At 25.7% G+C, this 13,740-nt stretch overlaps 2 protein-coding genes across 2 annotated transcripts; both read left to right on the forward strand.

The window, feature by feature from the left end:
* Positions 1-149: 149 nt before the first annotated feature.
* On the forward strand, positions 150-2,612 carry GO595_005569 (uncharacterized protein; the record flags this gene model as incomplete). The annotated part of the gene is made up of 1 exon (XM_067918826.1): positions 150-2,612. One exon carries the CDS (start codon positions 150-152, stop codon positions 2,610-2,612), a length of 2,463 nt encoding a protein of 820 aa, XP_067774201.1.
* Positions 2,613-11,678: 9,066 nt separating this feature from the next.
* Positions 11,679-12,995, forward strand: GO595_005570 (ARF GAP-like zinc finger-containing protein; the record flags this gene model as incomplete). The annotated part of the gene is made up of 1 exon (XM_067918827.1): positions 11,679-12,995. The coding sequence occupies one exon, from the start codon at positions 11,679-11,681 to the stop codon at positions 12,993-12,995; it is 1,317 nt and encodes a 438-aa protein (XP_067774202.1).
* Between the last annotated feature and the right edge of the window lie 745 nt (positions 12,996-13,740).

Here is a 13,740-nt window from a genome sequence, read left to right on the forward strand (position 1 = left end):
GATTTGCTTTTTTGAAGATTTTTTTACTCAAACTTAGGACCAAAAATGAGAAGTACGATATAACTTTTTGTATTACAATTTTCACTTGAAACTGATCGTTTTTTCCTTTGAAAATAATTTGAGTTTATTTTGAACGTCTTCGAAATTGAATGATATATTTTAACGGCTTCTTAAAAATGTCTCTCGATGATGTAACTACAGATGAAATCCAAAAGTTGATGGAAAAAATCTCATCAAAAGAGGAAAAGGCTCAATATGCATCTGAAGCTTTGGTTGTTTATGATGATGATGAAAAACATAAACCAAAAGTACACCATTTGTTAACAACAGAATGTTGCTTTTACCAATTTGATAAAGACAAAGGACTTGAAGCCGATCCTATTTCTACTGATTCTTTGTTTGAACTAACAGAAATACAGATAAAAAATGAAGATTTTATTATCAAATTCAAAACTACTCAATATCATTTATCTCTTAATGAACCATTTAAACTTATGGTAAATATTTATACAAATCATAAAGCATTGTATTGGGGTGTTCATTCTAATCAAATTCCAAGAAGTTCTTCATCTCTTTTACAAAATAATTTTTACCAAGCAGCAGATATGCCACTCCAGCGCCCAGAAAACCTTCTTCTTATAAGATATGTAGGTTTATGCGTTGCTAAGCATTTATCTCCCGAACCAGAAATAATACAAATTTTCAAAGACTATCAAGAAAATCCAAGACGTATTCTTCATTTATCCAACTTTGATCTCCAAACAGTTACGCCCACAATGTTCTCTCTTTTACTTGAAGGAAATCTCAGAAGTATCACATTAGACAATTTTGGTGTTCATAACTTCGGGGCTGTTCTAAATTGGATTCTGACAAACCAAAGCAAGCTGATATCTGTTGATCTCAAGAATTATGAAACTGCAAATTTCAAAGGCATATCAAACAAACGTTCCAGCTTCAATAATGTTAGTACGATTAGAATTCATGATTGTACCACGCAATTTATTCTTGATTTTTTCACAGCAATGAAAAGTGTTTATTATAAAATCGATACATTAATTTTTGAAAATATTCGATTTGATGAAACAACCACCGAATTGATTGTTACTAGCTTCCAAACATATAACTTCTTTTCATCAATAACATCCTTAGCTTTTATTTCATGCACATGTAATAACATTTCATTTAACGAATTCGCCTCTCAAATAATTCAATCGCTTGAAAAGCTCTCAAATATTCACATTGAAAATTGTAGCGTTGACGTTTGTGACATGTTAACCGTCATCGCACAAACCGATTCATCGGTTCAAAATATTTGTTTACGTAAAAACTTCGCAAGTTCAGTTATTAGTCATGAACAACATGTAATACCACAATCAATCCTTTCACTTGATTTCGGTAATTGCGATTTTAATACTGATTCTTTGATATCATTGATTTCTGGAATTTGTCACAGAACAAGAAGATTACCATTGGCTTTAGCAATTAATGCAATCACTATTGATACAACTTGGGTAGACGTTTTTGAAAGATTAAGTTCGGAATCTTTACTTCCCGTTTTAACAGAATTAAATATCAGTAACAATGAATTTGATAAAAATGCTTTTAAAGCCTTCCTAAAATTCCTCGAAACTCAATCACCAATTACATCAAAATCACAACAGATTCTTCAACATTTGAACATATCAAAATGTATACCAGAAAAAAACACCAAATCTTCCATGGACATGCTTCTAGATTTCCTTTCTTCACGTAAGTTATGGGGTCTTGAAGCTTGTGGGATTAAACCAGACATCAGATATAAAGATATTCCATGTCTTTATTCACTTAATATTGGTGATAACAAAATGGACGATGAGACGAAGTCGATCATATTTGATATCATCCAACAAGCGCCATCTCTTGCAGAACTTGGCGTCGATTCCCTCGAATTTTCTGATGTGAAGGAAGCCGTTGAATTTTACAATAACGTTTTGGGGTACCCCAAAATTATATCGTTTGACCAACCGAAAAAGTTGATCGACGAGAACATTCGTTACAATGAAGTCAAGCGGATGAAAGAAAGTTTTAACAAAAAGCGCCAATTTAGTACTGTCAATCAACGTCTATCGCTTTATCTAGCTTTAGCGAGTGAGTTTTCAATTCGAGTACCTCAACCAATATCATTTGTTGATTTTGATGAATCAACTAAGGAAGGTTCTAACGTATCTTTTCTCCTTTCAGAGTCCAAATTTAATAACCCTATACCATCTCTTTTCACATTGGCCAATATGAATAATGTTGATGTAAGTGTAGATCCAATTGCTGCAATGGTATCAGAATACGTGTCAACATCAGGAAGATTTGGAACTATTCCACCAACAGCTCCACCTGTTGAACAAGCTAAAGATAAATTTACATTGCCATCAATATTTGCATCGATGGAAACCAAAAATGAAATGGAGATGTACTCAGTCGACATAGGCTTCGACGTGAACAGTAAGGAGGTTCTAGAACTCTCTGAGCAATTATCTGATGCATTAGAAAAGGAAGTAAATGTGAACATCAAGGGCGATACTAAGTTTTGGGGAAAGAGGGCCAACTTTGTAGCGTTCGAAACAATGGATTTGCCTTAAATAAATTGTCTTTGCATGTGAATTTATAAAAAGGAATTACTGACGATAGAGTTTTCTATGCAACGATAATACTTTTTCTATTTTAAACGATTATTAACCATTGAATCTCCTATCGTTAAACTTCAATTATATCGAAATAAAAAATTCAACTTTAGAAACGTATAAAAATATTTTTAACCAAAAAAATATTTATTCAATACCTTCTAATTATTATTAAGCTTGCTTAAGTAACTTGATTATTTCTGTCTGTTCTGTTACCATTGCAATATTAAGAGCTGTATAAAACAACTTAAACAATTTCCAAATATTTTCTTGAAATAAAAAATTCCAAAATTTGATTTTAACTAAAATAAATAAATATTTTTTGCATTAATATCAATTCCTTTTTTATTAATAAGTAATTTGACTATTTCAGTATATCCTTTGGTGCATGCAATCATAAGTGCTGTTTCAAAAAAATTAAATAAATTTTAAATAATTTTCAGAATTTTTGATATTATTTTTGATATTGACATCAATTCCTTTATGTTCGATAAGTAATTTGGATAATTCTATTTCGTCATTTTTTAATGATATAATAAGTGGCGTATCAAATAATTTAAATAATTTCCAAATATTATTTTAAAATAAAAAATCATTAAATTAAATACGAAATAAAACAAAAAAATATCTTTCACATTTAAATTAATACCTTCTTGATTAATAAGCAATTTAACTATTTCTGTATAACCATTTGTAGCTGCATAGATAAGTGCTGTTATAAATAATATAAAAAATTTCCAAATATTATTTTGAAATATTAAATTATTAAAATAAATTTTAAATAAAACAAATAAATATCTTTGGCATTTAAATTAATACCTTCTTTTTCAAGAAGTAATTTAACTATTTCTGTATGACCCTTCCAAGATGCATAAATAAGTGGTGTAACAAATAATTTAAATAATTTCCAAATATTATTTTGAAATATTAAATTATTAAAATAAATACGAAATAAAACATAAAAATATTTTTGGCATTTAAATTAATACCTTTTTGTTCAAGAAGTAATTTAACTATTTCTGTAAAACCATTTGTAGCTGCATAGATAAGCGCTGTTTTAAATAATATAAAAAATTTCCAAATATTATTTTGAAATATTAAGTAATTAAAATATATTTTAAATAAAACAAATAAATATCTTTTACATTAATATCAATTCCTTTTTGTTCAAGAAGTAATTTAACTATTTCTGTAAAACCATTTGTAGCTGCATAGATAAGCGCTGTTTTAAATAACCTAAATAATTTCCAAATATTATTTTGAAATACTAAATTATTTAAATAAATTTCAAATAAAATAAATAAATTTCTTTAGCATTAATATCAATTCCTTTTTGTTCAAGAAGTAATTTAACTGTTTCTGTATGACCATTTTGAGATGATAAAATAAGTGCTTTAACAAATATTATTTTGATATATAAAATTATTTAAATAAATTCTAAACAAAACATTTAAATATCTTTTACATTAATATCAATTCCTTTTTGTTCAAGAAGTAATTTAACTATTTCTGTATAACCATTTGAAGATGCACATATAAGTGCTGTATAAAATAATTTAAATAATTTCCAAATATTATTTTGAAATACTAAATTATTAAAACAAATTTCAAATAAAATAAATAAATTTCTTTAGCATTAATATCAATTCCTTTTTGTTCAAGAAGCAATTTAACTATTTCTGTGAAACCATTTGTAGCTGCATAGATAAGCGCTGTTTTAAATAACCTAAAAAAATTCCAAATATTATTTTTAAATATAAAGTAATTTAAATAAATTTCAAATAAAATAAATTAATACCTTTAGTATTAATATTACATTTACCTTTTTCAATAATTAATTTGCATATTTCAGTGTTACCATTTTTAGATGCTAATATAAGAGGTGTTTCATATCATTTAGATATATTCCTAATTGAATGAAAAAACAAAAACATATTTAAAAAAATTTGAATTAACATAAATAAATATTTTTAGCATCAATATCAATTTCATTATTTTCAAGAACATATCTGAATAATTCAATATTCCCAGAAAATGCGCAAGGAAATAAAATATTTTTTGGAATAAGATGTCCACCAATAAAATATTTTACTAGAAATATATTACCAATATGTGATGATTCATAAATAGCAAATTCATTGAATTTAAAATCTTCTTTTTTCATTATATACAAGAGAAGCTTATATGAATCATATAAAATACATTTCACTCTTAAATCTTTTATATCTAATGTTTTAATAATTTTATTTTCATAAAGATATTTAAAGATATCATTTCGATGAAATTCAATTGCTGTTTCATATGATCCATAAAATGATGAATGATTTTGTTCACATAAATGAATGATTTCTTCATTTCCACCTGCAACTGCATATTTACCTGTGTTTTCTACTTTTGCACCATTCATAAGTAAATATTTGAAACATTTAACTGATCCAAAAAATGCTGCATAATCAATTAATGTAACATTTTTTTTATTAATAAATGAACACCTTTCATAATGTGATGGTATAATATATTGATTAAAATTGAAATCATTTTGTGATGATATTTCTTGAAGTTTTTCTATTTCATCATTTCGAATTATTTTTGTAATTTCATTTGGATTATGTCCTTCTTTAATATATTGCTTATGAAGTTCCCAATCATTTTCTTTGATCTCTGTGATATTATCTAAGAACCATTGTTTGGTTCGGGAAAATATATAATACGGTTGGTAAAAATTTGTGAATGAATGAATGATTTTATGCTTAAAATCATCAAAACGATCTCTCTTTGGAAGATGGTGAATAAAATATAGTGATCGTAAACTTGGTTTAGTTACAATTTCAACATTAGCCAATTTTTGGTTGATCATATTCTCTAAAATATAATCTGATTCTTGCGAATATAATGGTAAAAGATATTTAATAAATATATAAAATATTTTGTAGTTATTTATATCTTGAAATTTCTTATCTATTGCCTTTAAAAAGTCAAAATATATATTAATGTCTTTTCGTTGTGATATAAATGATGAATAAACTAATCTACATATTATATAAAAAAACGAATAAGGATAATTATGATCATATAAATTAAGAATTGATCCTACTGATTCATCAATATTTTCAAATTCTAAAGAAAAAACATTTTTTTCAAGTGTAATTAGCATTGGAAAATATCCATTTTGAGTTTGTTTCTGCATTTTCTAAATTTTAATAATCTTTTTTTTTATACCTCGAGATTTTGATTGACACTTTTTGAATATTCACCTCAAAAAGGAAACTGTTTAAAATTCTATAGTCACAGGATTAATCTTTGTTCCATATGCAACCTCTAACAAATACATATATTTTTATTATTGATTTTATTGAGCCTATCCCTGCGTAAGTGGTATTTTAGTATGCATAATTGGAAATTACTAACTTAACACAAAAAACGCATTCCCACCTGTAAAAACCGTTTATATTGGAGTATTAATACGGTTATAACAGTTTAAATATGAACACAAGAACAAAAAGAAATCCCTTGAACACTTCAAAAACGCGTGTATCAATCCCAAAAAATATCAAAAAAGTAAACCAAAGATCACCATTTATTAGTTCTGGAAAATCAAATTCAAAAAAGAATTCAGCGCCATTACAGACACTTGAAAAAATCATTTTTGAACTAACAGAAAATAACATTGAATTATCAGCTCAATCAGCGATTATATTTTTTGATAATAATTTTCCTTATTCATTCAATCTTTTGATTAGTAGATTAATTTATAGTGCATTTATATCACAAAGAAACGAAGAAAATTTATATTTAAATTTTTTAAAATATATTGAGTCTAAAGAAAAAGATATTAAAAATTATACAATATTTTATGTTTTAAAGAGATATCTAATTCAGTTAAAATCACAAGAATCAAATTATTTACTTTTAAAAATGATTGAACATGAACTCATTCAACCGGATTTTATCAAAGAAAAGAAATCATTATATTTTGCAAATTATTATACAATTGAAGAAATTCATACATATAAATTCCAAGAACAATTTCTTTCGAATATTGAAGAACTATCAAAGAATGATTGGAAACTTCATAAGCAATATATTAAAGAAGGACATAATCCAAATGAAATTACAAAAATAATTCGAAATGATGAAATAGAAAAACTTCAAGAAATATCATCACAAACAAATTTTGATTTTAATCAAAAAATTGAGCCATCAGTTTATGAAAGATGTTCTTTTATCAATAAAAAAAATGTTACATTAATTGATTATGCAGCATTTTTTGGGTCAGTTAAATGTTTTAAATTTTTACTTATGAATGGTGCAAAAATAGAAAATACAGGTAAATATGCAATTGCAGGTGGAAATGAAGAAATCATTCATTTATGTGAACAAAATCATACATCATTTAAAGATGCATACGAAACAGCAATTGAATTTCATCGAAATGATATCTTTAAATATTTTTATGAAAATAAAATTAATAAAATTAAAGATTTAACAAAACTTGGTATTCTTAGTTTGAAACATAACAATTTCCAAACACTTATATTTTTAAAATCAGTTGGCTTGAAAATAAATCAAGAGATTTTGGAAAAAGCAATAAAAATTGGGAATTTATTCTTTCTTAAACGATATATTAAAAATCAACAATATTATTCAATCATTTGCAATTCCCCTAATTCATCAAAAAATTATGAAATAATTAAATTAACTCTTGAACAAAGCAATTTTGATAATGCATCGAAAAATATTTATAAAATTAATTCAATGTTTGTTTTGATCTATTTATGTTTAATATAAATCTTCTTAGTTTATTTAAATTATATAATAAACAACTTTTAAATGCATCAGATAAAGGTTACGCAGAAACTGTACAATTACTTATTAATCAACGTGGAATTAATGTTAATCAACAAGACATTGTTATCTATTGTATCATTGTGATTTAATTGATCAATCAAAGTTTATTTGATTTGTTTGAAACAGCACTTCATAAAGCATCTAGAAATAATCATTTTGAAATCGTTAAAATACTTCTTGGAAAAAATGGAATTGATGTTAATGCTAAAGATATTTGTGTGTTTTATTTGATATTTATTTTAATAATTTGATATTTCAAAAATAATATTTGGAAATTATTTTAATTATTTAATACAGCGCTTATATGGGCATCTAAAAAAGGTAATACTAAAATAGTTCAATTACTTCTCAAACAAAAAGGAATTGATATTAATGCTAAAGATATTTATTTGTTATATATTATATTTGTTTTAGTAATTTAATTTTTCTAAATAATATTTGGAAATTATTTAAATTATCTAGAACAGCACTTATTGAAGCATCTTCACGAGGTTATATAGAAATAGTTAAATTACTTCTTGAACAAAAAGGAATTGATGTTAAAGTTAAAGATATTTATTTGTTTTATTTAAAATTTATTTTAATATTTTGATATTTCAATATAATATTTGGAATTTATTTTATTTATTTTATACAGCACTTAATGAAGCAACATCAATAGGTCATATAAAAATAGTTAAATTACTTATTGAACAAAAAGGAATTGATATTAATGATAAAAATGATATATATTATTATAATTTTATATTTTAAAATAATATTTGGAAATTATTTAAATTATTTGATACAGCACTTATTTGGGCGTCTTATAAAGGTCATACAGATATAGTCAAATTACTTCTTGAACAAGAAGGAATTGATATTAATGCTAAAAATGATATATATTATTATAATTTTATATTTCAAAATAATATTTGGAAATTATTTAAATTATTTAATACAGCACTTATTGAAGCATCTAAAAAAGGTCAAACAGAAATAGTTAAATTACTTTTTGGGAAAAATGGACTTGATGTTAATGTTAAAAATTATATTCAATTTCTTATTTCAATATTAAAAAAATGTATTTAAAAATTATTTAGATTATTTAAAACAGTACTTATGTATGCATCTGAAAATGGTTATACAGAAATAGTTAAATTACTTCTTGAACGAAAAGGAATTGATATTAATGCTCAAGACATTCATTTATTTTGATTAAATTTTATATAAATAATTTTATATTTCAATATAATATTTGGAAATTATTTAAATTATTTAGAACAGCACTGATGTATGCATCTTTGAATTGTAATACAGAAATGGTTAAAATACTTCTTGAGCAAGAAGGAATTGATATTAATGCTAAAGATATTTATTTGTTTTATTTAAGATTTATTTTAATAATTTGATATTTCAAAATAATATTTGGAAATTATTTAAATTATTTGAAACAGCACTTATGAAAGCATCTGAAGAAGGTCATACAATTATAGTTAATTTACTTCTTGAACAAGAAGAAATTGATATTAATGCTAAAGATATTTATTTGTTTTATTTAAGATTTATTTTAATAATTTGATATTTCAAAATAATATTTGGAAATTATTTAAATTATTTAGTACAGCACTTATTTTAGCGTCTAAAAATGGTCATACAATTATAGTTAAATTACTTCTTGAAAAAAAAGGAATCAATATTAACGCTAAAAATATTTGTTTGTTTTATTTAAAATTTATTTTAATAATTTAGTATTTCAAAATAATATTTGGAAATTATTTTAATTATTTAATACAGCACTTATGATTGCATCTGAAGAAGGTTGTACGGAAATAGTTAAATTACTTCTTGAACAAGAAGGAATTGATATTAATACAAAAAATAATATTAATTTTAATAATATGATATTTAAAGTTAATATTCGGGAATTATTTAAATTATTTAATACAGCACTTATTTTGGCATCTAAAAATTATACAGATATAGTAAAATTACTTCTTGAACAAAAAAAAATTGATACCAACATTAAAAATATTATATATTTAAAAAATTTGGTGTTTTGAGAAGGAATTTGGGATTTATTTAATTTGTTTGAAACAGTACTTATGCAAGCAACTTATGATGGTAATATAGAAATAGTAAAATTAATTCTTGAGCAAAAAAAAATTGATATTAACGATAAAAATATTATTTATTTAAAAAATTTAATCTTTTAAAATAATATCTGGAAATTACTTAAAGTATTTGATACAGTACTTATTATGGCAACTAAAAAAGGTCACACAAAAATATGTAAAATTCTTTTAAAGCAAAAAGGAATCAACATAAACTTAAAAAATGTTTAGTTGTTCTTTCTAAAGTATCTACCAATCATTTCATATTTCTATTGAAAACATGGGAATTATTGAATTCGTTTGAAACAGCACTTCTTATTGCATCTGAAAAAGGTCACAGTGATATAGTTAAATTACTTCTTGAACAAAAAGGAATTAATATAAACGAAAAAAATATTTGAATTTTGAAATTAAAGATTTTTTAAACAGTTTAATGTTCCAAAAATTTAATCGGAATTTATTTTGTGAATTAGATACAGCACTTATGATTGCATCTTCAAATGATTATATATCAATCGTTAAATTACTTCTTGAACAAAAAGAATATAATGTCAAAGCAAAAAATATTTTTTCACTTGCTTTAAAATAGTGTATATTCATCTTAATTTTAAATTCTTGTTTTGGAATTTATGCAAACTATTTCATACAGCTCTTACATATGCAATTTCTAGACATCATTCTAAAATTGTTGAACTTCTTCAAAATCATCTAAATATTAATAAATAAAACTATATTAATTCATGATGAATTATTCTTTCTAATTTCCTTCTCCAAAGAATTTTTCTTTACCCTTCGAAGGGTTTATTAATTCTTGATTTATCTAGGAAACAATTAGAGTTATTGTTTCTCATTTGTTTTTATTGAGTCAATAAAAGAAGCAAAAACATGTATGTTATGAACTTGTTTTAATAACGCTGGATAATAATAAGTAAAATTAACCATTTTAACAAAAGCGTTCACGAAACATGTTGAAATATCTTAAAATTAAAACTATCAAATTATCAATTTTGAAATTCTTTTTCTATATATATATATATATATATATATATATAAAATTATGGTTGATCAGAAAGATCTAGGTCAAAAACACTTGGTATAGTAGAAACAAACAATATTTTGAGTTATTCAATTTAACAAAATTTTATATTATTAAAATTCAATGAGTCTGCACGAACGATATTAAAATTATTAAAATTTTTTGAAATTAAAAGCATTCGGTTCGCACTTGATTTAGTGTTTTGATAGTAGATCAAATTAATTTGATAGTAGATCAATTGATAAAGATTTTTAAATCCAATTATTCATAAATCTTTTGAATACGTTATTTATGATGTCTCCTAATAAATAATTTAATAAATGGAAATATAAAAATATGGCTGATCAACAACATTGGGTATGCTTGATCAAGTCAAGATATCTTGAGATGAACAACACAATTTCTTCAACATAGCAATAACTTTTTATGTAACCAAACGGTTTTCGATCAATGAATTCTTCCATCGTTAATTTTTATTATTATTTCGAATTGACTTAATTAAATTTTTAACAATTGAATTTACCCAAGCCTATTGATCTTGATTATTCTAGATTATCATAACTATGGTGACTTCTATTATCTTTAGTCACAATTCATTACTCATGTGAAATTTTATAGTTACTTGTAAATATTTAAATATCAAGATTATTAAATGGAATTTCATTTTCCAATGGATAGTAAAATATATAAAATTTATCAAATTTTATCAAGCTCAAAAAATATGACAATATTAACAACAGGTTATCTTCCTTAAAATTTACTAACAAAACTATTTCATGATTAAAGAACTGAAAAAAGTAACAATTGGTTTTATATCAAGCCTCCCTTTTTGTAATTTTTTTCATAGAGAGAAAAACCAAAAATTGTACGTTAAAGACTGTATGCGTCACTTTTCAATAAAGTGGTAAAACCACATGAAGACGATTGATTGAGAGAGTCAAATTGCCACTTTTTGAAAAATATTCGTGTAAATCATTCAAATTGCTGACATTCCCTCAAAACGTTCAGTGGTAACCTCCGCAAAAAAGTGACAATTACTATTGTTCGATGTCAAGACCAACAAAAGAAGCCTTACAGCTAGTTACAAGCTTAATGTCCCTCCCTGAAAACTCCATTTGTGCTGATTGTCAAAAAAAGGTTGCAAAATGGGCATCATCAACACTCGGTATTTTCATCTGCATTGATTGCAGTGGAATCCATCGTTCCCTTGGAACTCATATTTCCTTTGTGCGTTCATGTACATTGGATTCATGGACTCCTGAGCAAGCACGTCTTATGCGTCGTGTTGGTAACAAAGTTGCAAATGAATATTGGGAAGCAAATCTCCCTCCTGACTTTATGCGTCCATCACCATCAGATAGGTATGGAATGGAATGCTTCATTCGTGCAAAGTATGTCGAAAGAAGATGGGCCGCTCCAGGAGAACCTCCAAGTTCAGTGAATTACAAGAAAACATTATCACCTGCTCGTTCTACTGGAAACATTTATGAGGGATACTTTGTACATAATCCTGTTCAACAACAGCAACCTCAACATCATTACGTAATGCCTCAACATCATAGCAAATTTGCAAAAACAGAAAATACACACTCTGCAAGCCAGCAAACTGGACTTAATCTCCAAGATTTTATGAGCCAACTTAATCCAACATCTGATGAAAACACCAATCAGCAAGAAACTTTTTCATTTACCGATGCTGAATCAGTTGAATCTAATAGCGATAGCCAAGGCACTGTCGAACCTACACCAACTGAAAACAGTTCATTTTCATTTATCAATGAGGAAAAGACTGTGAAAGAACCTGTTAAAGTTACTCCAAAGCCAGTGGTAGTCAACAAGGCGCCATCAAATAAGGTTTATCAATCAAACCCACAATCAGAGCCAAATTTAATTCCAGCATCAACCACAGCTTCCGAAATTATGAAAGGACAAATCAAATGTGTTGGCAATAAGAAGCAAAGGCTATTTAACAAAAAGCCGAAAGGAGTTGCTCGTTTCATGAAAAAGCCATCAAGCGAAAGTCCTGATGTCGAACAAAGGGGCGCCCCAGAAACCGTTACTCAACCGACCGTATCGTCGCCGCAACCACAACCGTTAACGTCTTTCCAACCGTCACCTAGTGAACCGATACAATCTCCTTCAACTCCTTATCAAACACAAACACCTTATGAACCAACGCAAGCAAACTATGGCCAAACACAAGCAAACTATGGCCAAACACAAAATTACTTTGACCAAGCGCAAAACGAGCAGTCATCATTTGGAAGTGCAGCTCCACAAAGCGAACAGCCCCCTCAGAAGCCTTCATATCACTTCTTTAATGTACCAAATCCATTTGCTCATAAAGAACAAGCAAACAATTAACTTTCAAATTTATGTGTTTATTATAAACATATCTTGATTCTGAACATTTAATTTTATAAAATAAAAATTCTATTTTTAATTATTGACTTTTTTTTTTTTTTTTAAATTTAATTACAATTAGTCGTTTAAAACATGAAATGGCTTCTCGTGTTTAGTTGTAGACCAATTCACATATTTATTGAACAGATTTCAAAAGCATCATCAGAACTTGCATTTACTTGCACATGTTAAAAATGATTTTCTTTATTAATCTTGACCTGAAAATTAAAAAAAATTCAAATCAATCAAGATGGATTGACTTTATTGATACACTTTCAATTTATTCAGCAGTAATAATTGTTGCTATAGTAAAAGCGCAAACAAATTATGTTCAACAGAAGAGTTATATAGAAATAAATCAATTAAATGTAATTAGGATAGGTGAAGAAATGCAAATTATGAATACAATTTATATGTAGGGATGTTTCTCTAAAAATGGTGTTAGAGTTGCAGCTGATGGAATGAATATAACAGGTCATTCATTTAAAGATTGATGCATAACAAGAAAATTCACATGTGAAAGTGTTCCTGTTGAAGTAAAATAAAAAAAAAAACCATTTGTTTTACATGTAGGAGGAACCATACATATGACACACGAATTAATTTTATTTTATTTTTTTAAATAAGCAACCGACTGTTTGAAACGACATTATTTTGTTTAGTATATGACAATTATTAACGAAATCTATTTTATTAATTTTTATAA

The sequence above is a fragment of the Histomonas meleagridis genome (genome assembly GCF_020186115.1).
Source record: "Histomonas meleagridis strain 2922-C6/04-10x chromosome Unknown contig_36, whole genome shotgun sequence".
NCBI lineage: Eukaryota > Parabasalia > Tritrichomonadida > Dientamoebidae > Histomonas > Histomonas meleagridis.